The sequence below is a fragment of the Olea europaea genome, chromosome 7, assembly GCF_002742605.1.
Source record: "Olea europaea var. sylvestris chromosome 7, O_europaea_v1, whole genome shotgun sequence".
Classification (NCBI taxonomy): domain Eukaryota; kingdom Viridiplantae; phylum Streptophyta; class Magnoliopsida; order Lamiales; family Oleaceae; genus Olea; species Olea europaea.
This window is the reverse complement of record NC_036243.1, coordinates 763,491-790,552: the sequence shown is the minus strand read 5'-3', so window position 1 is coordinate 790,552 and position 27,062 is coordinate 763,491. Positions and strand designations below refer to the sequence as shown.

The window sequence follows — 27,062 nt, the reverse complement described above, 5'->3', positions numbered from 1 at the left end:
TTTCTGGGTTTTAAATGATAAGAATTTGGAATTTATTTTAGTTGCTGTTTGAATTATTTTTTGAGAATATATTTTATAAAAAGTGATTTATTTTGAAATAAAAAATGAGTGATTAAAATTTAAAAAAATGTTTTGTGTAAAATTATTTATGATTAAGAATAAATTTTTTTAAAGAATATTCCATTATTTTCCTCGTCATTTGAAGCAGCACGGAGCCACAGACCCGCACAAAATTCTCCCACGTCTCTTTCTTATATCTATCTTTAGATCTCAAGCTATACATACGTACACACTCTCTGTGTTCAATTTCTCATTCCGTTTTTGGAAGAACGTTTAGGCAAAATTTCACCGCCAAATATTTAGGAAAAATCCCATTTTCCAGCTATATTTTTGAGAATCTTTAGCTCTTATTATTCTGTAACCCATCAAAGATTCCATTTAATAATTATAAAAATAAGTTATTTACACCCCCTCCTTTTTTTCTGTGCTACGACATCAAATCCGAGGCTTAAACTTGATACCGATTTCTGGTTTTGTTTAAAATTATCTACTTTGGGGATTTTCTGAAGTTTCATAGGTCTTTTATCCAAAAAGTTTTGAGTTTTGGGTTGGAAAGTCAACATTTTGTGGCTGTGTTGTGATCTAACCTTTGTTGATTGCTAATATTGATTCATTGTTTAGATGCTTTCTGGATAAATATGCAGCCCGATCAGAGAAAAAAGGTATTAATTTTTCTGTTATTAACATATTATCTAATACAAATAAATGTGGTATTTTGAATTATGTGAATAATTTCTTAATGTAAGTTAGGATTCCCGACGTTGGTACTTTATTATTATTATTATTAATTTTTTTTTGTACGCTTGTACTCTATTTTTCAAGCTCAGATCCCACTGGATAACAATATTTGATTTGAAAATGAGATCTGTGATTTTTCAGATGTCAGGGTTGATTTCCCTTTGGATTTAAGAGTTACAGCGAATTAAGGGGGGATTTTGGTATTGGTTGTAAATTTTTTAGGTGATTCTATGTTTTAGTTGTCTGGTTGCAGGTCTTTGTTAACTGGAATTTTTTTCCCTTAAGATCACTCTTAGATCACTGATTATATCAATATAATAGGTGCACTGACTTTGGTAAGGAATTACTCAAATCTTTTGTAAATTGTAATGATTGACATGTTACTATACTGAGACGAATGTTGTTAAGTTGGATTTTGTAATGGATGATTAAGTTTACGAGAGCACATTGAAAATAGGTTCATGTTGTATCTCTTCCTATGTTGAGAAATAAATTTGTGCCGTGTTCGTTAGAAGATGGTGTGTCAATGTGGATCTGTATTGGTTGATGTTCATATATACTGGTCTGGGGAATGGTTACTTTTTCTATATTGGCTGATATCTGAAAATTAACTGTAGTCCTGTTAACATATTTTTGAACCAGTTACATAATGAAATGTTAATAAAATGGTATATCATTATGTGATGGTGCAGGGGTCTGTGGAGGTAGATTTCTTCACGCAATATGGTGAAGGAAGCAGATATAGAATCGATGAAGTGATTGGTAAAGGTAGTTATGGAGTTGTCTGCTCTGCATACGACACTCATCTTGGGGAAAAAGTTGCAATTAAAAAGATAAATGACATCTTTGAGCATGTCTCTGATGCAACACGTATACTTCGGGAGATTAAACTTCTTAGGCTTCTTCGACATCCAGACATTGTGGAAATCAAGCATATTTTACTGCCTCCTTCTAGAAGGGAATTCAAGGATATATATGTAGTTTTCGAACTAATGGAATCTGATCTCCATCAGGTCATTAAAGCAAATGATGACTTGACTCCCGAACATTACCAATTCTTTCTTTATCAGCTTCTTCGAGGCATGAAGTACATACACACAGGTTTTGATTGCCACAATTTTAAATAGACCCTTTTTGATATTTGGATTACAATTCAAGCTCCTCCATAAACATTATGTATTTTAAAATATACTTTTTGCAAGTAGTTCTTGAATTGTAGCTGTTATTGTTTCATCAGCTCTCTTAAATGCTTTTCTTTTCTGCAGCAAATGTTTTTCACCGTGATTTGAAGCCTAAAAATATTTTAGCAAATGCTGACTGCAAACTTAAGATCTGTGACTTTGGCTTGGCAAGAGTAGCCTTTAATGACACTCCTACCGCTATATTTTGGACAGTATGTTTCTTTTCTTTAATTTTCTTGGGAACTGTTCATTTTCATGCTTCGTCTGATTAAAATGGTTGCCCTTTTTTACATAAAAATCATACGATCTTAACTCTTAAGAAAACTAGGGATATTTATCATGCTATGAATTAACATTGTTGTAGGACTATGTTGCAACAAGATGGTATCGGGCTCCTGAATTATGTGGATCATTTTTCTCGAAGGTGCAATCTCTTCCTCTTTCTCTTCATAATATGATATGTAGAAAGAATTGATTTCCATAGCTTCATTGTGCTGAAAAAGTATTTTATTCCAACATGTTAATTCTGATATTTTTTGCAGTATACACCTGCAATTGATATATGGAGCATTGGTTGCATATTTGCCGAACTTTTGACCGGAAAACCTCTTTTTCCTGGAAAAAATGTGGTTCATCAATTAGATCTAATGACTGATGTGTTGGGTACTCCGCCACCAGAAACCATTGCAAGGGTGTGTGTTTGTGATAGTTCTTAAGAAAGATACATGAATTCAAACTAAAGCCTTTTTGTTTGTTAACTTATTAATTCATATGACAGATAAGAAATGAAAAGGCCAGGAGATACTTAAGCAGCTTGCGAAAGAAGAAGCCCGTTCCTTTCTCTCATAAGTTTCCAAATGCTGACCCCCTTGCTTTACGCTTATTAGAAAGGATGCTTGCCTTTGATCCGAAGGATCGACCATCTGCGGAAGAGGTATAAAGGTTATTGGCATAACATTTGCTAGTCATTTTGTAGTCCTGCTCTCTAAAAGTGAAGAGTTGTGAGCTTTCAGGCTCTTGCGGATCCATACTTCAGGAACTTGGCCAAAGTTGAGAGAGAACCTTCTGCACAACCGGTGACAAAAATGGAATTTGAGTTTGAAAGACGAAGGATAACCAAGGACGATGTGAGAGAGTTAATATACCGGGAGATTCTTGAATATCATCCGAAAATGTTGAAAGAATTCTTAGACGGAGCTGAGCCTACAGGCTTCATGTATCCAAGGTATTGTCGTCAATAAATGATTTGAATACATATACATTTCTATTAGCGATATCTCATTTTTTCTATATCTGTTTTATTGCATTGACTTTTTATAGTGACCTGTAGGGAAAATGTTAGAAATTACTTTAACTGTGATGAATTTTTAGATCTTCTTATTTTATGTGAAGGTCCTGATTTCTGGGTTTTGTGGCTTCCTGCAAATGCTCAAAAGGATATAGTTTGGTGCATGTGAGATGATCCAATATGTTCAGTAACCATAGAAGATCTCACCTGTCCCTCCTCTCTTGAACTAATTTGAGAACTAAAATTTAAGCTTGTAAAGACAAAGTTGGTCCTACTTCACGTAATAGGTTCTTATGTACAGTTAGTATCTGTTCATAGGTGGTTGTGATTACATACGAAGAAAGGCATACGAATTGTAATGCCGTTCATTGCATCCGATTGAGTAAGCTACAATTTTAGAACTTAACCATCAAGTATAATCTCAGATGTACTGAAGTTGGAGTCATAGTAAGGTGTTTAGATAATTGTAGAACACTTCTTTTAATTAGTTGTTTAAGCACCACCCTATTAGGTTTACAAAATTCGTGGTGAATTGGGATGCATGTACTTATTTATATCATTGTTTTATGTATCAGAAATTACAGTAACTACTCTGGATTATCTCCTTTTCCTCTACTTCTTTGTGTCTTTTTTTCCTTTTTCCCTTCTTGTTAGCTTCATTATGTTTGCCCTTATACCATGTTGATAAGGTGCATTGGCTAGCACTGGACACGAGCAAGAAAGAAAAAGAAGCTAAAATCTTGTTCGTTATAATGTACGGTCCAGTCTAATATAGCCTATTTATCACGTACTTTGGATATTCTGATTTGGTAGCATGCTCGATCAACATATCTTCCTATTAGGGTCACATCATGTTACTGCGTTTATCTTACCCTTTTAACATGATTATTCAATTTTATTGCCTCCTTTTCATTTGCAGTGCTGTCGACAAATTTAAGAAGCAATTTGCATATTTGGAAGAGCATTACGGAAATGGAACTACTGGTCCACCTGAGAGGCAGCATTCATCATCTTTGCCCAGGTAAACTTCAATAAGTGCTTAACTGTTACATATCCTTGTTATGTGTTACTGTTGAATAAGATGAGGAATCGGCCGTTATTCAACATTTTACCATCATACTGGCAACTCAAAGATGCTCTCGTGCAGGCCATGTGTATTACATGCGGATAATTTGACACAGAATTCGGCTGGTATCTCAAATGATTTCTCCAAATGTTCCATTAAAGAAGTTGAGAAGCCGCAGGTGGACCGGATGTCTGGAATTCCGAGATTTCCTCTCCAGGTTCCTCAAAACATACCAGGTGTGTGATTTACGCTGAATATCAACTCAATATGGGAAATTATTGTTGTTTATTCTTTTTGTTTTGTTCGGTGCACAATATTAGACTGTAAAATGAATTTTGTATAAAATTGTAATGGATATTAGGTAGAGGGTATTGTGGTAAATTAAGGTAGATATTATCTTTTGATTTTTCACGTCAAAAGAATGTTATTTACCATTATCTTTCTTACCTGGCCTAAACCTATTGCAACCTCCATATTATATGTTATACGGTTGATGGTGCAAATGATTCTCCCTTCTGAATGAAACGTAAAAAACACTATCCATCTTAATCCATCATAAATTCATAATACCATCCACATACTTAGATCTGTTATAATTTTATATTATTCCTTGTACGGCTTGATCCGGTGTGCCAAATGTAGTAGCGTTATTGTGTAATCATTCCATATTTTGTTCGAGTTTCTTGCTTGAGTGCCTATGTTACCATGAAATGAAAACACAGAGCTTTTCAGTGGTGGTCATTTGCTCACTCATTCCTGGTTGTGGTTGGCATCCAAAAATATAAGAAAATAGTTACCCAAGCAGAGCGCCAAATGCTCCTGTGTAGGTAAGGGTGAATTTAATACATGAAGTTGCTGTATTTGGTTTTCTCGAATTAGATCATACAATCGTAGTCAACATTCTTCATTTTATAGGCCAGCTCATGTTTTTGTTATGGGCCCTCCCGGTTCTGGTTAATTTCTAATAGCTGTTTCCTTTCACAGTAGGGGGTGCTGCAAGGCCTGGGAAGGTCGTCGGCTCTGTTTTACATTACAACAATAGTGCAGCAGCCGCAGCAGAGGCCAATGAACAGCGAAAAATGGTCAGGAGTCCTGCAATGCCTGCACAGTACGTTGTTCCTGGCTCGAGTTACCCAAGAAAGTATCCGGGCTGTAAGAATGAAAGGGGAGATGGTACTGAAGGATCCAATGGTGCCCAACCGAAACCCGACATGTACATGGCCAGAAAAGTAGCAGCTGCTCAAGGCGGGTCAGGAAGTCACTGGTATTAACTTCATGATACTCTGGTCGACTGGGATGGACACGCTTTGATGGTTGGCTCATAACCCGAGCGCTTGATCGACTGTAAACCCATCTCGTGTATGACAGATTTTAACATTCCTGTATTCCTAACAGGAGGGCTAAAATAATCGAACTACTTGACTAACATTATACAGTTCATATCAATGTTTCCGAATATGTGAAGACTGCATGGATTCTCATCCATGATTATTCTTTGGAGATTCAAGATTGAAATGGCAGATTTGTAGGACGATGTAAAGCTGAGGAAGTGACCTAAAAAAAAGCTAATCTTGTGTTACGTGCCTGTATTATTTTGTGACTCTGAACTCGGGTTGGACACAGCGAAGACTCATAGTCTGAGATAAGGTTTTGCTGTATTGACAACGTTGCCGATTTCATTTGTCTAAACATTTTGTTCCCGTAGCTGTATAACTACTAAAGCTGTTATTGGACGATAACTTTTAAGATGAAATTGTATGATAATGTGGTTCTCGTAGCCTCTCAGTGACGATCATATTCTCCCAGAGAAAGATTAGATTGCAAGAAACATTCTAAAAGACAAAAAATTATCATACAAAAGGATAATAGTGCTGAAAGAACAAATTAAATTTAAAATAATCTAAATCCTGACTCCAATTCAGTCATTTTCTCTGAGAATTTGATCCAATTCACAGTCAAGAAATTGCTATGTTCTTTGCCATACCCTCCTATTTGAATCACTACAATCCACGGGGGTTTCATTACCATGTTAGTAGAAATGTCTGAACATTTGACCCCTTTAACTATACACTCTAGCAAATCAGTGACGATTGAGGGACAGCTCTTCGTCAGGTGCTCGAATCCTTCCGTTTGCAACACAGCTGAAATCCAAACAAGATTCGTGAGAGTTTTTTAATCAAAGGAAATGAAAAATTTTATTCATAATTGCTAATGATCTAGTTGTTTTAAGTTTTCCGTATAGGTAGCAATTATCCCAACTGAGTGGCAAAAATGAGTTCATGTTTTTTCACGAGGACTAACAAGATTTTTGAAATATCAGTACATGTGCGGGAGAGAATCTTTAACCCAACGGGACACATAGATCCATCTTTCTTATGTAGAAATATGAAATAATTATGCATTAAACACCAAGAACTATGGACCAAAATCTTATACTTCATGTCTCAAGTTGCCACTGAGACTAAGCATTCATATTTGCAGATTGTTATGCCCAAATGATCAAGCTACTAACATGGGGATATTTTTAGGTGGGGATGGGGAGGGGGGATCACAGACCTAGCAAATTCCCCTGAACCATGTGGCCCAACAGGATTGCCATGAGCCGTGTGTGGCCTGTTTTACCGAAAATGCATTGATAGTAGTATCGTTTGCAAGTATTGTTGTAGTATACTAGCCAAAGTGTTGTGTGTTGGCAAATGTCAAGTTTGGCCCGTGGGCCTGGCTGAGGCTCTAGAACCCCTGGCCACCACATGGGTGATCCGTGTCATGGTGGCATTGATTGTAAGGAGGACTGGATAGTACTAAAAAATAAAAAGAGGTAATACAGAGTAAACATGAACCTTTACCTTTTAAATTTTTAGGCCGTACAATGATCTCTATACATATTGACTTCAATTGGGAATAATTGTGTTGCTGTGCCAAAGCGAGACTTGAGGTTACAGTGTTGATGACAATATGTTTGTTAATTCTCGCCTAACAAAGTAACCTAAGTCTTTCAAGTGCATATCAGTCTGCAGCAGATAGCAAATGCTATGCCATCACAGTTTTCACCCATTTTGTATTGAGACCAGGAAACGCTTCCACATAAGGATAGACTTCCCAGTAGAGAATATGAAGTAATGCCTAAAAACAACCAACCAAACGACTCAAGAATTTTAATTAGCAAAAGAGAACCCAAAACCATATAATTTTGTCCGCGATAAAATAGGGTGCAAGAACGAGTGCATTACGTTTGGAGGACTAAAACAAAAGGAGAGTGTAGAAGTTTGTACCTTGAAAACTGAAGCCTTGATGGCTTCAACTCTAATGCACTTTGTGTTATGTTCCTTAAATGTACCAAAGAGTTGTGCCTTAAAACAGGGAGCGTGCCGCAATGACCAATTTGCGAGCAGCAAATATTTCCCCCTCGACTTCAAATTGTACATCACTTTTCTCCAAACTTTCTAAGAGTTGCCCAAAATTTTGTCCAACCTTAGATGCGGTTGACAATTGGGAATGTCGTATATTCCTTTCTGCAGATATTGTAATAAAACCCACAGTACATTGGACAAGGAGACATCATCTTTAAGATAATCTGATTTTTCTAGTATCTCTTTGTTGATATGGAGCTTGTAGCCCCCGCAAATATGCTCATCAAAATAAATAGTTAGACAGAATTGTGTGCACTGAAGTATTGGGACCACCAACATAGTCCTGGTGCAAAGAATCATTATTAAGTATGATCAATACCAGTCTAGATGGCAGTGCTCCGATTTCATAGTCAAACGCATTAAAATGAATTACAAATTCATTAGAGAACAATGAATTAGAGAGTTCACTGCAATCTGAACTGGTGATAGTCACAACTAATGATAGCAGAACCCAAATTTATCGAGAAAAGGTTACATAGAAACTCCCCTTACCACGTTTTACCGTGCCTAATTGTGTATGGCTTGAATTGGTTTTGCACTAAATGCTTCTCCTTTCCACTCTAGTCGAGTAACTCCACCTTGAATAACGCCCTCACCCCTTTGCCCAAGCTAACCCGACCGATATAACACGAGATACAAATCTTCCCAACCATCTTTTTCTTGTCATCGGGGATAAAAATAAATTGCCCAACAAAGTTAACCACCCATGAAACTCTCTGAAGCAATGAATTTCTCAATTCCAATACCTTCTATCAATGAATATCCTGAGATTTCAAAAATGTGAGAACCCTTTAATGCATCAGTCTTGGATGTGGTGGGAGATAAAGAAATTGAGGGATCCTTCAATCTACTAAAATCCTCCATCAAAAAAATGTACTTGGTTTTTCAATGAGATTCTGAAAAGGGTTAAGATCGAGTTAATTGTTCAAATGGTCACTGAACTTAGGTCCATGTCTTTGATTGGTTACTGAAGTTTAAAATATCGAGTTTTGGTTACTGAACTTAGGTCAATATCTTCGATTACTCACTGGATTTAAGTCCATGTCTTTGATTGTTCACTGAAATTTAAAATGTCGAGTTTTGGCCACTGAACTTTATTGGCAGTAGGTTGACGTCAATGCCTTGTTCAAGAATCAACTGTGGCACGAATAGAATACACTCTTAGGACGCTCTTTGAAGGTGTAGATGAACTACTGAAGGTAGAATTCAGAAGTCCATCCAAGGTTCTCCGTCTCCATTCTCAATTGGTGTCTAGCTCGTGCCTATGCTTTATTTACTAATTCCGACTAGAGGTACGTCTGGGCAGTCAGGCAGCTCGAGAAGAAGCCTTTCCTTTCTTTCGGTAGCCATTTCCCTTGTCTTTATCTTTATGGCTAAGGGCCCTCCCTCTTCCCTAAATTAACAACCAAGTGCCAACTACCAAGTTGCCAACAGGGGTGAATTGCGATATGCAGAACCGGTGTAACGGTGTCCGTGACTCTGGTGAAGAGGAAATCTGGAAACCGGAAGGAGAAGTTGAGAAGAGAGACGGAGGCGACGCTGCGATTTGGAATTAGGGATTTTGATTTGGGATTTGGGAATTTTTTGGGCAAATGGATAATGGGTCATGGATACATAAGTTGGGTAAATGGAAGGGCGTTGAATTGGACTTGAAGTTGTGGGTTGCTCTTCTACATCACTGGGTCTGGTTCTACTAAAAAGGAAAAAGAAAAAATTATTCTGGACCGAAAATGAGGCCCCATGAATTTTGGGCCTAAGGAGTAGGACTCATTTGCCTAGCCTCAAGACCGGGCCTCAGACTACCCTAAATATCAGAAAACAATCCCTAAATCAGAATTAAGAAGGAATATACATGTACATAGAAATCAGATACAACGGGAAGAAAACATTATTACACAATTGATTACAACTGGAAGAAAACATATGTGATATACATAGAAATCATATTACATACCTTCGGACGCCGGACGGGAAGGGGGGCGGATGGGCAGGGGTAGGCGACTCGGACGGACGGCAGCATGTTGGTCAGTAAGGGAGATTGGAAATTTGAAAGAGAAGACGAGATGGGCTGCACACTGGAAGTTTTATGGGCTGCATTATGTATATTAGTCCAGAAAGAGAAGCTTCTCATAACTTTTTCATATTGCTATGAAAAAAGAAAAAGAAAAAAAAAAGAGGTCTCTAAGTTGCTCACGTGATCCACCATGACCCCACCCGATCCGCCGTGGATATTGACGTGGACCACGTGGTTATATGAGGCATTACGAAACTTTCATGTTTTTTCTACTTAATTAATCATGTATGACTAGATTTCGTACTTTTGAAATTTCAAGAGACAAGGTTAAAAGACTACAATATAGTTGTTGACACACTAAAAGTGCAGCCTAAATCGAATAGCCCAAGGAATGAAGCCCAATTGGGGAATTCAGGATAAAGGCCTAGATAGGGTTATTAATGAATGCGGTGGAAGCCCACGAACACGATAACATCATCGCCCAAGCTTGCAAGGTGCCCAAGATCTAAGCGAATGAAGTGTCTTACAGTCGCCCACAGCTATGATTCTATTCTCGCCCAAACCTTCGAATCGCCCAGGATATTACCAAACATAAGATATTATGGTTATCCAGAAGTGCGGTTATTGAAGCAGTTATTGAGTAACCTTATCTCGTTCCACGATTCAAGGAGTTCAGTTGAAGACGGTTGAACGACAAAGAGTAGTGGCAGTAGTTAGAGACGGCAGTGCCACGACAAGTTAGCCACCATAAAGAAAGTGGGTGGTTATGAAGCAATCAAGCAGTTTCCAAGTGGTTTGTCACAAAGGAATCATCGAGGGAATATAAAAGGAAGAGAAGACATAGAGAAAAAAAAACTCGAATCAAACACTCTCAAACAGAGAATATGTAATTTCAATTTCTTAGTTTGACTTAAACATTTCTTTTCAGTACTCGTGTGCTTACGCCCCTTGGAGGCATTCTGTTTAGTTCCAATTGTAAAGTCATCGCCAATAAAACACCCCTTTTTGGGACTTTGTCTCAAGAGGTTTGTTCCTTACACAATCGTTTGATCCCCTTTTAATTGTTAGCGACTACCCATGCGAAACAATTTGGCACGCCCAGTAGGACCTTGGTGTTTGGTGTTGAAAATACAAAAAGTTGAAACAATATGCCTCAAAAATCTGATAAGGAAGCAAGTCATGGAGGAGTCCAGTTTGTGATCGAGTGATATGAGGAGCAGCATAACTCTCCACGAACAGATGGACAGAATCAGAGCAGTCATAATCGTTACGAACCAATGATAGAGTTGAGTCCTCGATCTATGCGTGCATTACTTGGAGAACTCACACAGGATGTCGTTGAACAGGTAAATCTATGAAATATTCATAATATGGAAAGATTTACCCAGAATGGAAATACACATTATGACAACATGGCCAAGCAACTGAATACTTTGAATGAAATAATGAATAAGTTAGTAGGCCAAATTTGTCAGCCAGTTGTGCCTCTTGCAAATCACTTCCAAGCTAGGACAATTGTAGGACATAATCCCCTAGTTCTAAGTCCAAATCAAGGGGTAGAACCACCTTTTGGTCTCTCTACTTCAAACCAGGGGATGGTGTAATGCCAAATCAGAATAGTGGCAATGGTACATCTAACTTGGGGGGTAACCTAAACGTAAGAGGCAATTTCCTAAATAATGGACAGGATGCCCCATCTGTATTGATGGGATAAATATTCAGGCTAATGGTAACAATGGCCAAAAACATGGCAACTTTGTTGCCAACCAAGGACCAAATATCAGGCCTCAAGCAAATCAACCGGTCAACCAACCTGTAGGAATTCCATATGACCCCAACGTCATGTTGAGGAATCAAATTATGGAAATAGTACAGGAGCAGATGGCTTTTGGGGTACGTCCTGTCATTAAGCCGACTTACACAAAGCCATATCCTGATTGGGTAGACCAAACATATCCATGGCCTAGAGGGTATAAAGTGCCAGAATTCTCACAATTTACCGGTTTAGGAGAGGTGTCTACTTTAGAACACATAGGGTGATTCACACTGCAAAGTGGTGACGTAACTGATTACCATAAAATGAGACTGTTCCCTAGTTCATTAACGCGAGTAGCTTTCTCCTGGTTCATCAATTTGCCAGCGAACTTTGTTCAAACATGGCAACAATTGGAGCAATTGTTCCACGCTCAGTTTTATAAGACTGAGTCCAAAGTTACTTTGGCCGATTTGGTGAATCTACGTCAAATGCCAAACGAATGGGCAGAAGGTTTCTTTCAAAGTTTCAAGACAGCAAGAAGTAAATGTTTTGTACCTTTGGCCGAAAAGGAATTTGTCAAAATCACTCAAAGTTGTCTAAGCTTAGATTTGAAAAAGAAGTTCCAAGACAAGAAATTTCCTGATCATTTTCAGTTGAGCACGAACGTGCTTAGGTAAGAACGATTAATAAGAGAAGATGAGCAAATGAAAAATTCTAGCAAGGAGACTTATTATAGAGACCCAAAGTTTAATGTTCATACCATTAATGACGAGTATTACGATCAAACGAAAATGTGTTTGACCAAATTAATCAAAGGAGACGTGTATACTTGTCCTATAATGGCTAAGCCTAGACCGTCGGGCAACGATGAGCCTATAAAAGATGAAAACAAAAAGGCTAGAACGTTCTCGTTTGATGTAACCAAAGCTGACCTTATATTTGATAAACTATATAAGGATAAGCAGATAAAGTTGAGCGATAAACATAAATTACCAAGCCCTGAACTAGCTAAGGGTAAAAAATATTGTATGTGGCATAATGCATGGTCACATTTGACTAATAACTGTTTGGTTTTTCACCATGTGTTACAGGATGCCATTGAATTAGGACGAATTACGTTCGAGGATAAGAGAAAGATGCCAGTGGATGAAAACCCTTTTCCATAGCCACTTGGGGTGAACATGGTGACAACTGGTTTCAAAAATAAGTTGCCAAAATTCAAGTTAGTTATAGATGACGGAGAAGAGGACCCTGGACCACATCCCAGTGTCTTTGAACGTATCAAAGAGAAAGAGTCTGAAAAGGATGAAGACGTCCTGTGTGCAAGATGTAAAAGAGAAGTGAGTGAGAACACAGAGAAACCAAGGATGTGCCAACATCACCATCGCCCTAGTTTTTTCCCAAGCGCTCAGTCTGGTAGAGGGCGAGGTACATCATTCTATAAGGGACCGCCTTTTGAGAGGCAGTTCAGGCCAGTAAATAATGGGAGAACATTCAGGTCGCAGCCTCGCCAACCAAATGTATGGCATTCGTTCCAGTATAATGCAGGAAGGGCGATACCCTTCAACGAGATGACTAGAACTCAACAAAGGCGTTTTCAACGGAACTATGGACGGATGATGAGGCAACAATAGGGAATGCCACATCCTAAAGCGCCTAGACTACTTGAGGTAGCCAATCAAAATATTTTCAAAGACAGTGAAGAGACTGGTACGGGTGAATCGATGAAAGAATTGTCAGAGACTTCTTCTGGGAGATCGAAGTTTGAGCGAGACAAAAAAGATGGAGAAGATCCAGATCAGCCCCTTACTATTTAGTTTGGTACGTTACCTCCTGTAGTGGCTAATAACTATTTACTAGCCAATGAGTTCAAGGATAAGGACAAAGAAAAAGAAGAGAGAGAGGATAACGCAGAAGAAGCATGCATGCTAGAATATGAAGAATGCAAGACTTTTAGAGGGGCCTACGATGATGAAGGAGATTATGGTATGACGGACATCGAAGAAAAAATTGACCTGGAAGCAGAAAGAAGAAAAAGAGGAGTATCGTACAATACTCTGTTGAAGCAACTACATCGAAAGGGGGTTCGTGAAGTGGACTTGTTGGGAGAACCGTCTGGGCGTTCTTTTTATTATTACGTGCTATACGGGATGCCCAAAAGGAAAAAGAGAGTTCCTCGCTTTGAAAAGTATGGATCACCTCCAAGAATAATGCCTCCTTCCACATATTGGGTAACCGAAGAAGAAGCGTTAGAGAACAGCAAAAAGGAAATTCAGGAAGCAGAAGCTCAGTGCGACATACTGCACGTTGACTTGTCGCAAAAGGATAACTCGACAGAGGACAAACAGGAAGTGGAAATAGATGCTGCAGAAAAGGTTATTTTCAAGAGACCAGCCATGAAGTTGACTAAACACTTGAGGCCATTGTACGTTAAAGCTTTAGTTAACGGCATACCTGTGGCAAAAGTACTTGTTGATAATGGAGCAGCTATAAACACCATTCCATCTAGGATGATGAGGAAATTTGCAAAGACAGAAAGTGATATGATTCCAACGAAAGTCATCCTCACAAGTTTCAATGGAGGAACAACTTCAACTAAAGGGGTTATGCCATTGGACATAACTATAGGGACAACTACTAGGACCCTAGTCTTCTTTGTGATAGATGTTCCTACTAGTTACAATGTGTTATTAGGAAGAGATTGGATACACGAAAGTCGCTGTATACCCTCATCGCTCCATCAATGCCTGATTTTTTGGAATGATAAAGGTGAAGCAGAAGTGGTGCAGGCCGATCATAGGCCTTTTGTCACAGAAGCAAACTCAGTGGAATTTTTCATGTACGAAGGAAATTATGGACCTGTTAAAGTAGTCCAAGATGGAGAAGAAACTCAGATTGTTGCACAGAGTGAAGAGCCATTTTCGGTAGATGCACTCACTGAAATGTTCAGTCAAATGAAGCCAAACATAGTGGCTCTAGAAGAGCCAGTAATTGGCAAAAGAGTAATCAATGAGTTTTAAATGAGTTGTAAGCAACAGAGGCAAATGGCCGATGTTCAGGCCTTCAAAGCCAAATTAATGACTTTTAATAAAGAATGTAAGGACAAGACAAAAGAAGAAGCAATCTTGAAAGCATTGAGAGACAAATTGGTAGTGTTCGAGTTGGAGTAAAATATTGGCCGAGAAGTTAACAAGGTGGATTGTTTAGAAGAAGTAGTGCCTACAACGGAATTGGACGATAAAGTAATGGGGATCACCAAGCCTGGATATGCTCAAGCACAAGACCCTCTGATTAAAGTGAATATTAGCAATGAAGGGGAAGATCGCCCAACCTTTGTCAGCCAGATGCTCAATCAAGAGGTTAGTGATAAATTAATCACTTTATTAAAAGAATGTAAGGATTGTTTTGCTTGGGAATATGAACATATGCCTGGTTTAGATAGAGGTTTGGTGGAACATTGATTACCAATCAAGCCAAACTTTAAACCTCATAAACAACCTCCTAGGCGTTTTGCTCCTAATGTACTCTTTGAAATTAAGAAAGAAATAGAGCGATTATTAAAAGCAGACTTTATTATAACAGCCAGATATGCCGAATGGTTGTCCAATATCGTGCCAGTGCTAAAAAAGAATGGTAAATTAAGGGTGTGCATAGACTTTAGAAATTTAAACATAGCCACACTCAAAGATGAATATTCAATGCCTACGGTAGATTCTTTAGTAGACTCGACTGCCGGACACATAATATATTCCTTCATGAATGGGTATTCAGGATATAATCAAATTTATATAATTGAGGAAGATATACACAAAACTGCCTTTACGTGCCCTGGATCTCTAGGATGTTTTGAATGTGTAGTTATACCCTTCGGCCTAAAAAATGCAGGAGCAACTTATCAAAGGGCAATGAACTTGATTTTTCATGATATGATAGGCAAGTTTTTTGAGGTGTATGTAGATGATATAGTGGTCAAATCCATTAAAGAAGATGACCATTTTGAACAATTGAGATGTTCATTTGAGCGAATGAGGCAATATAAACTAAAATTGAATCCCTTGAAATGTGCATTTGGCGTTAACGCTGGAAACTTCCTTGGTTTCTTAGTACACAAAAGAAGGATCGAACTTGATAAAAGTAAAGCAAAGGCTATTTTAGAAGCCAAATCACCTAGCAATAAAAAAGAATTGCAAAGGTTTCTAGGTCAAATAAATTTTTTAAGACGCTTTATTTCTAATTGTGGAGGGCGAACTAAAGCTTTTTCGCCACTTTTAAAGTTGAAAAATCAGGACAAATTCGTCTGGAAAGAAGTGCATAAAAGGCTTTTGAAAGCGTAAAGACATATTTATCAAATCCACCAGTGTTGGTGTCACCAATCCAACGACGGCCAATGAAAGTATATATATCGACTGAACAAGAATCAATAGTTGGAATGGTCGCGCAAGAAGACTAATTTGGTGAAGAAAGGGCGATTTACTACTTGAGTAGACAGTTAACAAAATGTGAATGTAATTATTCTACCATTGAAAAATTATGTCTTGCATTGTATTTCACATGTATGAAATTAAGGGCTTATTTACGCCCCGTAATCGTTTATTTAATTTCTAGAGTAAATTTGGTTAAGTATATGTTCTCTCACCCAATTTTACACCAAAGAGTAGGCCTTTGGACGTTAATATTATCAGAATTTGAAATACAATACATACCCCAAAAGGCAATCAAAAATTAGGCTTTGGCTAACTTTGTGGCCGATCATCCATGCCTTGACATGCCTGAAGAAATTGAATTAGAAATCAATTCGTTCGAATTAAAACCTTGGGTTTTGTATTTCGATGGGTCAAAAACTTCTAAAGGTGCAAGAGTAGGAGTAACATTAATAAGTCCTTTAGGGATTTGTTACAAGTTCGCATTCACTTTGGATAGGATGTGTACCAACAATCAAGCCGAATATGAAGCCTTAATCGTGGGTCTAGAATTGATAATAGATATGGAAGTGAAGAATGTGATCATTAGAGGCGATTCTGAATTGGTAATTCACCAATTGATTGATGATTTTAAGTGCCAAAGTGATTCCATTATAAGTCAATATGAAATCGCCCAAGAGTTGTTGGAAGAATTCGATCAAGTAGAGCTTCAATGTGTTAATAGGATATATAATGACTTAACAAATGAGTTGGTCCAGATGGCCTCAGGGTATTCAAAGGTTTTAAATTGGAAATCTACTTATGAATATGGAGTAATATTGCTCGTAGTCCAAAGAAGGGCGAGAATGATTGAAATTCATTACATACAAGATGGAGATGCAATAGATTGGAGGGCAGAGATTAAAAGGTTTTTTAAAGAACCTAATAAAGGAGATAGTAGAAAAATGAAGTTGCGTTTGCTAAACTATACACTGATAGATGAAGAGTTGTTTAAGAAACGATCTGATGGTATATTGCTAAAATGTGTAAGTTTGCAAGAAGTCAGGACAATTATGGTTGAGATGCACGAAGGGATATGTGGAGCTCATCAAGCTGGCCAAAGGATGAGATGGTTAATTATTAGGAATAGGTATTTTTGGCCCAAGATGGGAGAATCATGTGTTCAATATGCAAAGAGTTGTCTAGCATGTCAAAAGCATGGTCCAATACAAAGGGCGCCAGCAAGAGAGATGACACCTATTATCAAACCTTGGCCGTTAAAAGGTTGGGCGATAGACCTAATAAGGAAGATTTATCTCCCATTGTCCAAGCAATATACCTTTGTTATAGTTACAACTGATTTTTTCACTAAGTGGGTAAAAGCGATACCTTTAAAGGAGATCATCCAAAGGAGTGTCATAGAATTTATCCGTGATCATATTATTTATAGATTTGGAATTCCACAAACTTTGATGGTAGATCACGAGACTTTTTTAAATGGAGATCAAGTGAATAAATTCTAGAGCGAGTTTGAAGTTAAATTAGTAAACTCCACACCATATTACGCTTAATCCAACGGACAAGCAGAATTTTCTAATAAGATTCTAAAAAATATCATAAGGATAATTATACATGAAAATGCCAGAAATTGGCACGAATGTCTAAACAATGCCTTATGGGCTTATAGGACGTCGCCTCGGTCAAGTACCAAAATTACTCCTTTCCAACTTACTTATGGACCAGAGGCCGTTTTGCCTATGAAAATTAACGTGCAATCGATCAGAGTGTATTTGCAACATAAGTTAAGTGATGATGAATATACCGAATCACTAGTTCAGAACTTATTGGAGTTGGACGTCCTAGATAGATTGCAAGTTCAAAAACAAAGGATGACTAAGTTTTATAATAAAAAAGTTATAGTCAAGTCATTTAGCCTGGGCGAATTGTTTTGGAAAACAATACTCCCTTTGGATAGCAAAGATCTAAAATATGGCAAATGGTCGCCCAATTGAGAAGGGATATATAAAGTAAATAATGTGTTGCCTAATGGAGCCTATCATTTGGAAGATTTAGATGACACCAAGCACATGAGGTTCATTAATGGCAAATATTTAAAAAAATATGTTCCTTCCTTATGGGAAAGTGAACAAATAAAAGCGTAATCAAATCGAGTTGAACGACGTATATAAAAAGGGCCAGAACGAAATACGTTCAAATAAATTCCTTTATTATCAAACATTTATTACAAATTGCGAGATACAAAATACTAAATGCTCTATAAGCCACAATTGAGAGCAAACTAATCTCTTGGTTGATCGCCAAGTAAGAGGGTGAACTGACCTTGATTGCCATCATGATCACACTGCTGCAAAGGCAAGCAGAGAGGTCGAGAAGCACTCTCAGCAAGCAGAATGGAAGAGAAGCACTCTCACATCACCTACCTAAATGCATCGCTGTAATAACGGGCAAGNTAATTACAATTCGCCCAAGACCGAACGAATTCTTTCCCTAAGTCTCCCCCAATTCTCGCTCTGCTGAGAAGAAGTGACATTCAATTCAGCTACAAAATCATCATCAACCTCCAGTTTCTTGTACTGCTCGACCAAAGACTTGGTTTGCTCAATTCCTTAGGAAGCATTATGCTTTTTAGTAGCCATTCTCGCCTTCCAGTCATCCATCCTTGCTTGAAGCTTCTTCATCTGTGAAGTCAAATAGGTCATCAAAGAGTCTTCAATCATAACTTTGGAAGAGATTTCTTTAAATTCATCCTCAACTTTGTTGATCTCCAGAAGCAAAGACTTTTTTTCAGATGCAGCGCGAAGATATTGAGTACTCTTGGCCTTCAGTTCAATATTTTTGGCCAGCAAAGAGAGGATGTCAGAGTGGACAACTTTCAACGTCGCTTTAAAATCAGCAAAAATATTGAGCGACGGAAGTGTCAGTGCTTGCGCCAACTTCGCACTCAAATGCTCGAGCTTATCCTTAGATTTGGTAGCACTAGCCTGATCGATGTCCATGTCCATAAAAGATACATACTCAAATGTCGACTGCTTGAGAAACTTCATATCTTCCTCTGAAGAAGCAGAAAGATGACCGGTTGAAGTAGGGTGAGACGTCCTGACTTGCCTCCAGGAATTGAACAAGTCCTGGATGGAACGCACAATTTCATCAGCATCCTGTAAAGAAAAATGCCAACATTGAAGGTTTTCACTACAATGAACAAAGTGAAAATAAAAGTGAAGTAAAAGGTTACCTTATCAGCAATTTTGGGAGGTGGCATTCACCAGTTGGTTCCACCACATGTGGTCCCACCACCTGTGGAGACTTCCCCTTGTCTGGACGAAAAGACTGCCACAACGGACAGACCCATAGGAGCCTCTGCATGATTAAAGAAGCAACAAATCAGAAACCAATAACACAAGCAAAGGTAAAACATCAAAAAATGTATTACCTTCTGGTTCGACGTTTGGGGGGGTTGGCGCCCTGGGAAGAAGGTGGCTCGTCCATTGGTTGTGATGAAGGTTCCGAGACTGAAGGTTTCTCTTTAAGCGTAGTCCCTTCATCAGCTGGTTTGGACAAAGCAGCAACAGCAGAGGATGATGGAGCATGAGCTGCCAACACCAAAGCCTTCAAAGGAGAGGCTGAATTTTTCTGAGAAATTCAAGAAAACCATTAGCACATAGAAAGGTATGCTTGTGAGTAAACAGAATTCAATTACCTTTCTCCTAAAGATGAGAGGAGTGTCATCATCATCATCCTCCAAAATGGGAGATGCTAAAGCTGGCCGTTTGCTGCTTGGGGCACTCTTAGTTGCAGTATGTTTGGCAGGTAGAGAAGTAGAGGGACGAACATATTGTTTAGCACGAGCAGGGGAGGAAGGATTCCTAATGGACACAGGGGTGACCAAAATAGGAGAAGTGGAAAGAATGTTTGGCTGATCCAGTGAATGGAAAGCACGATTGGCATCATTTGCAAACAATCTGCGCTTCACTGATGGCCATAGTTGTTCCGAAAGGGGGTGAACGACACAACTAGGATTGAAGGGGACTAATGAAAAGTTACTCGTCAAAAGAATATTGCAAGCATCTATAGTCTGTGCCTCTGCCTTATTAATGGTGTGAAAGCGGTCAATCAAATTTTTTGAATAACAAGGGGGAACATGCCAAGTTTGGCCAAAACCAAATTGGCGAGCAAAAAATTGGGGAGCATATGTTTCAACCCTAGCTTTGGCATTGGTTCCAGTTAAAATATCATGGAACAACTCCCTCCCAGTCAAAAACTGAACCCAAACAAGCAGAGAGGCGCTTACACTATCTAGGGTAGATAGAGGTTGCACATAATCTGGAGTTAAATGAGCAGGAAAGGAAAAGAAGGAAGGAATTGAATTTAAAGTATAAAAGAATAAAAAAAATGTCCCTTCTGGACATATTTACAAGGCTCAATGGGTCAATGGCTAGTCCATAACAGCTAGCAGAACGAAGAGACATGGATAGAGCACCAAGTGATGGAAAATAGGCTCTCAACCACAGTTGAGTGAACCAAAGAGGCCCACTGCCAGTGGGAGATGCATCATTCTTCAATTAAAATTAAAGAGAAACCATGCCTCTATAGAGGACAGCCAAAAAGAAAGAACACAAATTCAAAGGCCTACAACGCGCCAATTCGTGTGCTATGGGTAAATAGCTCATAGAAGGCTTTATACTGGGCACACACAGAATATATTTACAAAGCCAAATTTGAAGAAAGGCCACACGCTCAGCGTGGGAAGGCTCAGCGTTTGAGTGATTATAACAGCTTTGCAGGCTTGAATAGGTCTCGGTGAGTTTTTTGTCAAATTTTGGGGCAACACCGAAAATTAAAATACCAGGGAAAATGGTGTCGCCCAAAGGTGGAAGATTTATCAGGGCCCCAACATCCCTTAAAGTAATAGACATGGGACGGGAAAATAAAAGTATTATATTCAAAAGATCAAAAATTTAAAGCAATAGGAAAAAGTGCTGGGTCAAAAATTGGGGGTTGAATAGAGATTTCTAATAAATCAGAAATCCTAGCACGATCAAAAAGTGCCTTGGTAGGACCATGGCCCACAAGGCGAGCATGCCATCTACGAAAAACAACATCAGATTTAGGCCAAGTGCGAATACTTTTTTCGCAAATCGGTCTCAGCAGTAAAGAGTTCAGGAATGGAGGGCCTTAAGTACAAGGGAACAGCTGGCCCACCGCCACTTGTTCGACGGCTTCGGTGCTGTTGAATGAAGGACCCAGATAAAACTCATTAAGTTCGGCATTGGCTGGTGCAAGGAAGTTCGGATTTACATATGGCCAAGTGAGGATTTTCTGGAAATCTTCGAAGCTAAAAGAGTCATCAGATTGGGTTTGTGGAGCAGCCATTGGGAACGAAATACAGTTTTGTTAAAGTTTGCTTGAGAAACGTAGCAGAGAAGTAAGAAGATGAACAATGGTATGACGAGAAAAAAGCGTGAAATAATGAGGTGTGATTTAGTGGTACAACGAAATGGCGTGTCTTTGGAGTTTATAAGGGTTTGTAGCGTCGCACTTTTTCAGGCTATAGAAGAAAACAATGATTGAAATTCTTGAAAATTTCAAATGTTGCTGGGAAACACAAAGTACATATGGCAAAAATTAATAATTGGTATTAATTCTGCCATATTGGGGGGTAATTGTTGATACACTAAAAGTGCAGCCCAAATCGAATAGTTCAAGGAATGAAGCTCAATTGTGGAATTCAGGATAAAGGCCCAGATTGGGTTATTAATGAATGCAGTGGAAGCCCACGAATACGGTAACATCATCGCCCAAGCTTGCAAAACGCCCAAGATTTGAGCGAATGAAGTGCCTTACAGTCGCCAGAGCTATGATCTTGTTCTCGCCCAAACCTTCGAATCGCCCAGGATATTAGCAAACATAAGATATTATGGTTATCAAGAAGTGCAGTTATTGAAGTAGTTATTGAGTAACCTTATCATGTTCCACGATTCAAGGAGTTCAGTTGAAGAGGTTGAACGACAAAGAGTCGTGGCAGCAGTTAGAGACGGCAGTTCCACGACAAGTTAGCCACCATAAAGCAAAGTGAGTGGTTATGAAGCAATCAAGCGGTTTCCAAGCGGTTTGTCACAAATGAATCATCGAGGGAATATAAAAGGAAGAGAAGACATGGAGAAAAAAAAACTCGGATCAAACACTCTCGAACAGAGAATATGTGATTTCAATTTCTTAGTTTAGATTTAAACATTTCTTTTCAGTACTTGTGTGCTTGCGCCCCTTAGAGGCATTCTGTTTAGTTCCAATTGTAATGTTATCATCAATAAAACACCCATTTTTGGGACTTTGTCTCAAGAGGTTTGTTTCTTACACAATCGTTTGATCCCCTTTTAATTGTTAGCGACTACCCGCGCGAAACAATAGTAAGCTAAAAAACTATACAATTAGCGACATAGTACGACATGAATCTAAAACATAGTGGTAGAACACGTGCAACGGCCAGAAAGATTGTGTCTAGATTCTATACTTTTGAACCTGTTTTAGTGATTAGTAAAATATGGACATTTGGATCTCCACTTCTCATTTGTTAGGATCATGTTTTGGACCGAAGTTGTGGATTGAATTGAGAATTATTTTTATTGAAATTTCTCTTGTACTCCAATTACGTTTGAGACATCTGTCATATTTAATTCTCTTCAAAAACCTACCCAAGTATAAGCTTGGTATGATTTATGTGTTCAACGCATGATCCACACGAACGATAATAAAATTACATACAAAGCTTTCAAAATTTCTTTCAACATCGAAAAAGAATGTGATTTAGAATCTCGACAATGGTTTGTTAAAATCTGTTGTGACTGTATCAATAATGGCGACAGGAATGATCAGTGACTTTGCCTACACAAGCTTATATGCTTGTGTAATAATTAATTAAATTGTATCAATAAAAATTTATTTTTAAACTTATTTGAATAATTTTCAACAAATGTTTTTTTGGCTAAAAAACTTTTAGAGAAAGTGACCTAAAATAATTTCCTCAAGAAATTTTCTTACAGAAAGCAAAGTAGAAATCCTTCCAAATGTAACCTTATTAATCAAGTTTGAAGTGGCAACAACTAAATAATGACTCAACGGAACCATAAATTTGGATACTCATTGGCTAACCAAGGTGAAGCGGGATATTACTAGACTGGGTCTGGTTGTCCTTTGAAAGAATAAATTTGAAAATATCATTACACTAAATTTTCAACTTTCTAGCATGGAATTTAAAATTGTTGATGACAAACATAGGCCAAAATATGCACCATGCTTAGAAACTCACTGGTTCTTTTAGGACTAGTTCCCTTGGGAACATCTGATCTTCAACTGGATAAAATGGAAGTTGTGTCACGTACATGGAGAACCAATCTCAACACTTGAGACTAGTACATTTTGGAAACCTTAGCACAAATATCATTGCGAAAACTTCAGATTAAACGTGATATTGATTGTAAGAATGGATTCACCATGCATTAAAAGTATATTTCCAACATTTAGGATTTTAGATTCAAAATGATATACTATTCATAAGTCAAACATATTTAAAAAGATGACGGAACCAAGGCTAATTTTTCGCTCCTGAACTAATACCTTCTTCAATTTTGGACAGCTTGTTATCAAGGTTGGCTTCTGTAATGCTAAGACAAGAAGGTATATTGCAAGTTTCTAGAATCGTACAGTTCCTAGCTATGTAGCCCAGACCTAAATTTGTTATTTGATGGAGAAAATTTTCCAAGGGACGGTCACACCACATGGACGGTGCGATCGTCCAATGTCGAGGTACCACCTCGACGGGTGGCCCACATACTTTGGGGTGTGTGGTGGGCCACCCGACGAGGTGGCGTACCATGATAGGGCGGTTGCACATCCACGTTGTTCGACCGTCCCATGGAAGATTTTTTCTATTTGATGACGGTTAGATATCACCAAATCCTTTAGTGATGGACATCCTTCACCTAGTGCCAGCATTCCCTTGTCCCTAAGTTCTACACAAACAGAAAGCAAGTGAGACATGTATAACAAAAGAAATAGCTCAAGAAGTCGAGAAAGTTATAGACCTACAGTGCACTTGACATACTAAATGCGTAAAAAATGAGCAAGGATAGTAATTGCAGGTGATGTTGGTTCATGATGAAGAGCTAAAGGAGGGGTTGGGAACTAAGGAGTTGAGTGAGAAATCAGTTGAAGGGGAGCAGACCATTGCGGGTGAGGTGGCAGAATTATCTATGGATTTGGTAGTACGGCTCACTCCGCCTCAAACCATGAAAGTGAAAGAGGTGATTTCAGGTCAAGAAGTCGTAGTACTAATTGATTGCAGAGCTACTCACAATTTTGTTTCAGCTAAATCAGTACAGAAGTTGGGCTTACTAAGAATAGATACAACTGGATATGAGGTGATTATGAGTACTCGGATCCTGATACAAGTGTGGGAGTGTGCAAGGGAGTGCTATTATTCCTCCAAAACATTGATGTAGTCAAAGATTTTATTCCCCTGGACTTGGAGAGCTTCGATGTGATTTTGGAGATGAATTGGCAATTGACTTTGGGCCTAACCAATGTTGACTAGAAAGCACACACGATTAAATTCCATGTTGGGGGTACTATACTGACTTTACAAAGGGATCCAAGCTTGAGTAAAACCTTGATCACCTTGGATGCTATGATGAAAGCCTTCAAGGAAGGGAGTGCTTCTTGAACGAGACAGTATAGGGGTCGAGTTTGGAAAGGTAGAAGGAGAACCACCAGTAGAGCTTACAAGGTTGTTGAGTAAATTGGGGAAGGTTTTTGAAGAGCCTATGGGGCTACCCGACTAGTATCATGCCATCTATTAACCATCAACAAAGAATGAGAGCACTGGAAACAGGTGTTAAATGAATATAATACTATCATGAAAAGACTCGTTATAAATATTTTAGCATTTCGAGGAGATTGTGAGCAACTTTATGTTGAGAACAATGGACTATTCTGCAAATAATAGAAATGGCTGTTAAGTTTGATTCAATAATGGAAGGACATATTTGATTTGCTCAAGCACGTGAAATTCAGTATGCATATCTTGATCTTAAGATTCAAAATGAATTAATTCAAATGTTGGCAAGCTAGGTAAAAAGTACAATTGTCACAAAAGTGAAACATGCAAAATATTTTTGTCATACTTGATTGTACTCCAAATGCGAGTCATTAGTAGCAAATATCTCTAGTAATGCAGTGTATAGACGATTAAATAAACTCACCAATGGTACTAGATTGGGGAAAAAAATTAAGGTGGATGATACATCAAGACTTCAACTTTTCGTTGAGGTTAAAAATGTGTTAGACAAACTTTAGCTTGATATTAACAATATAAAAGGTCAAAGGCAAGACAACGAAGCTATTATGAGTGAAAAGCGTAGAAGTGTACAAAGAAGGTTACTTGAAATAAATCTTGGAGCTTTTTATACTCCATTTTGGTTGTCATAACCTTACGTGACATGGCAAAATGTTGCTCTAAATTTATTTCCTTCTTTGAAGTGATACAACACATCTACACATTGTTTTCTTCTTCCCCCAAACGATGGAAATTTTTTAAAGATAAAGTTGAAGGTCTAATACTCAAGCCATTGTCACAAACACATTGGTAAAATCATGTGGAAAGTGTCAAGCCTATAAAAGAGTAATCTGTAAATATAAGAGAAGTTTTACTTGACTTGGCAAATACTGTTGAAGATCTTAAGACAAAGAGTAAAGCCGAGACCTTAGCAACATATGAATTTGAGAATTTTGAACTTTTGTTTGACATGGTAATTTGGTATAAGTTGTTGCATGCAATCAATACTGTCAGTAAATTTTTTCCCAAGCCGAAAACATGAATATTGATTAAGCTATCAAGCTTTTACAAGCACTTATTTTGTTTCTCGAAGATTATAAAGGATCTAGGTTTGCTGGTGCCATGGTGAAGCTGTAATGGCAACTAAAATTGTATTTCGAAAAAATGCAATATTCGAAGAAAGAAGCAGTTTGATAAAAGTGACAGTGAAAAATGTAACATAATCAGCTGAATAATCTTTTAAAATTGATTATATTCTCTTAATAATTGATCAAGTTAGATCTTTGCTTCAAATTCTTTTTGAACAATTTAAACATCACGAAGAAATATTTGGATTTTTGTTTAATTTGGAGAGGTTATAAGTACGAATGTTGACCGTTTGTTTGAACCATGTGAGAATCTTGAGCAACATTTAAAACATAATGGACATTAAAACATTATTGGTGATGAGTTATATTTAGAGTTGCCAGTCTTGAAGTGCTATTTATCTAGAGAAATAAAAACAGGAATTGATGTACTACATAACTTGAAGAAAATGAATTATTGTTTTCCAAATACTTGCCTTGCTTATAAGATTTTGCTAATCATACTAATTACAGTTGCATCAACAGAAAGAAGATTCTCTAAGTTGAAATTAATCAAGATTTATCTTCGATCAACTAAGTCGAAGTAAAAATTGAATGGATTGATCATGTTATCCATTGAAAAGAAATGGATAAATAGCTCAATCATTCAAAATTGATTAATATTTTTGCTCCTAAAATCACAGGACGGATTGTATTTAAGTGATTGTTTAGAACATTTTCATTTTAATATTAATAATATAAATATTTTATTTTATTTTTTATTTTATTGTTGATTGTAAGTTAACAAATTTTGCTCCGTAAAAATCTTATTAAAAAAAAGTTCATTTCTCACTATAACTTAGGAGTCCAAAATTTGAAGTTCGCTTCAGGTATGGCCTTGTGTGTACATTAAATTTGACATTTCAAGATGTGTCAAAATTTGTGTCATTGATTGTTTAAAATCTATTAAAATCAATGTATAAAAAGAAACCACCTCATAACAACGTCAAACTTGATTTACACATAGCAAAACTACAAATGAGTTGCATCATGTTGGCAATTAGCCCATGTTTGGTTTCAATTAAAAATCAAATTTTTATATAAATTTTGATAAAAATTAATGAAATGTGGAGTCAAAAAATTTGACAAAAATCATGAATCTCATAAAATATATTGTTGGAAATAAATTTTGAAAAAGGGGAACAAACAAGGCCTTAGTAACCTTTTCCCTTAGTTT

At 37.7% G+C, this 27,062-nt stretch overlaps 1 protein-coding gene and 1 pseudogene across 1 annotated transcript; one reads left to right on the top strand and one right to left on the bottom strand.

The window, feature by feature from the left end:
* Nucleotides 1-223: 223 nt before the first annotated feature.
* LOC111396610 (mitogen-activated protein kinase 15-like) lies at nt 224-6,110 on the top strand. The gene is made up of 10 exons (XM_023023026.1): nt 224-722; nt 1,491-1,899; nt 2,064-2,191; nt 2,344-2,403; nt 2,522-2,671; nt 2,758-2,913; nt 2,993-3,204; nt 4,187-4,288; nt 4,415-4,569; nt 5,318-6,110. Exons 1-10 carry the CDS (start codon nt 699-701, stop codon nt 5,602-5,604), a joined length of 1,683 nt encoding a protein of 560 aa, XP_022878794.1. The 5' UTR covers nt 224-698; the 3' UTR covers nt 5,605-6,110.
* A 113-nt stretch (nt 6,111-6,223) lies between these two features.
* Nucleotides 6,224-8,410, bottom strand: LOC111397631 (annotated as a pseudogene).
* Between the last annotated feature and the right edge of the window lie 18,652 nt (nt 8,411-27,062).

Bases quoted from the DNA above. Each gene is read 5' to 3' on its own strand.
- LOC111396610 (XM_023023026.1), top strand. From the start codon at position 699: ATGCAGCCCGATCAGAGAAAAAAG. The intron at 4,289-4,414 runs GTAAACTTCAAT...GCTCTCGTGCAG, and splicing joins CATTCATCATCTTTGCCCAG to GCCATGTGTATTACATGCGG. The intron at 4,570-5,317 runs GTGTGTGATTTA...TTCCTTTCACAG, and splicing joins GGTTCCTCAAAACATACCAG to TAGGGGGTGCTGCAAGGCCT.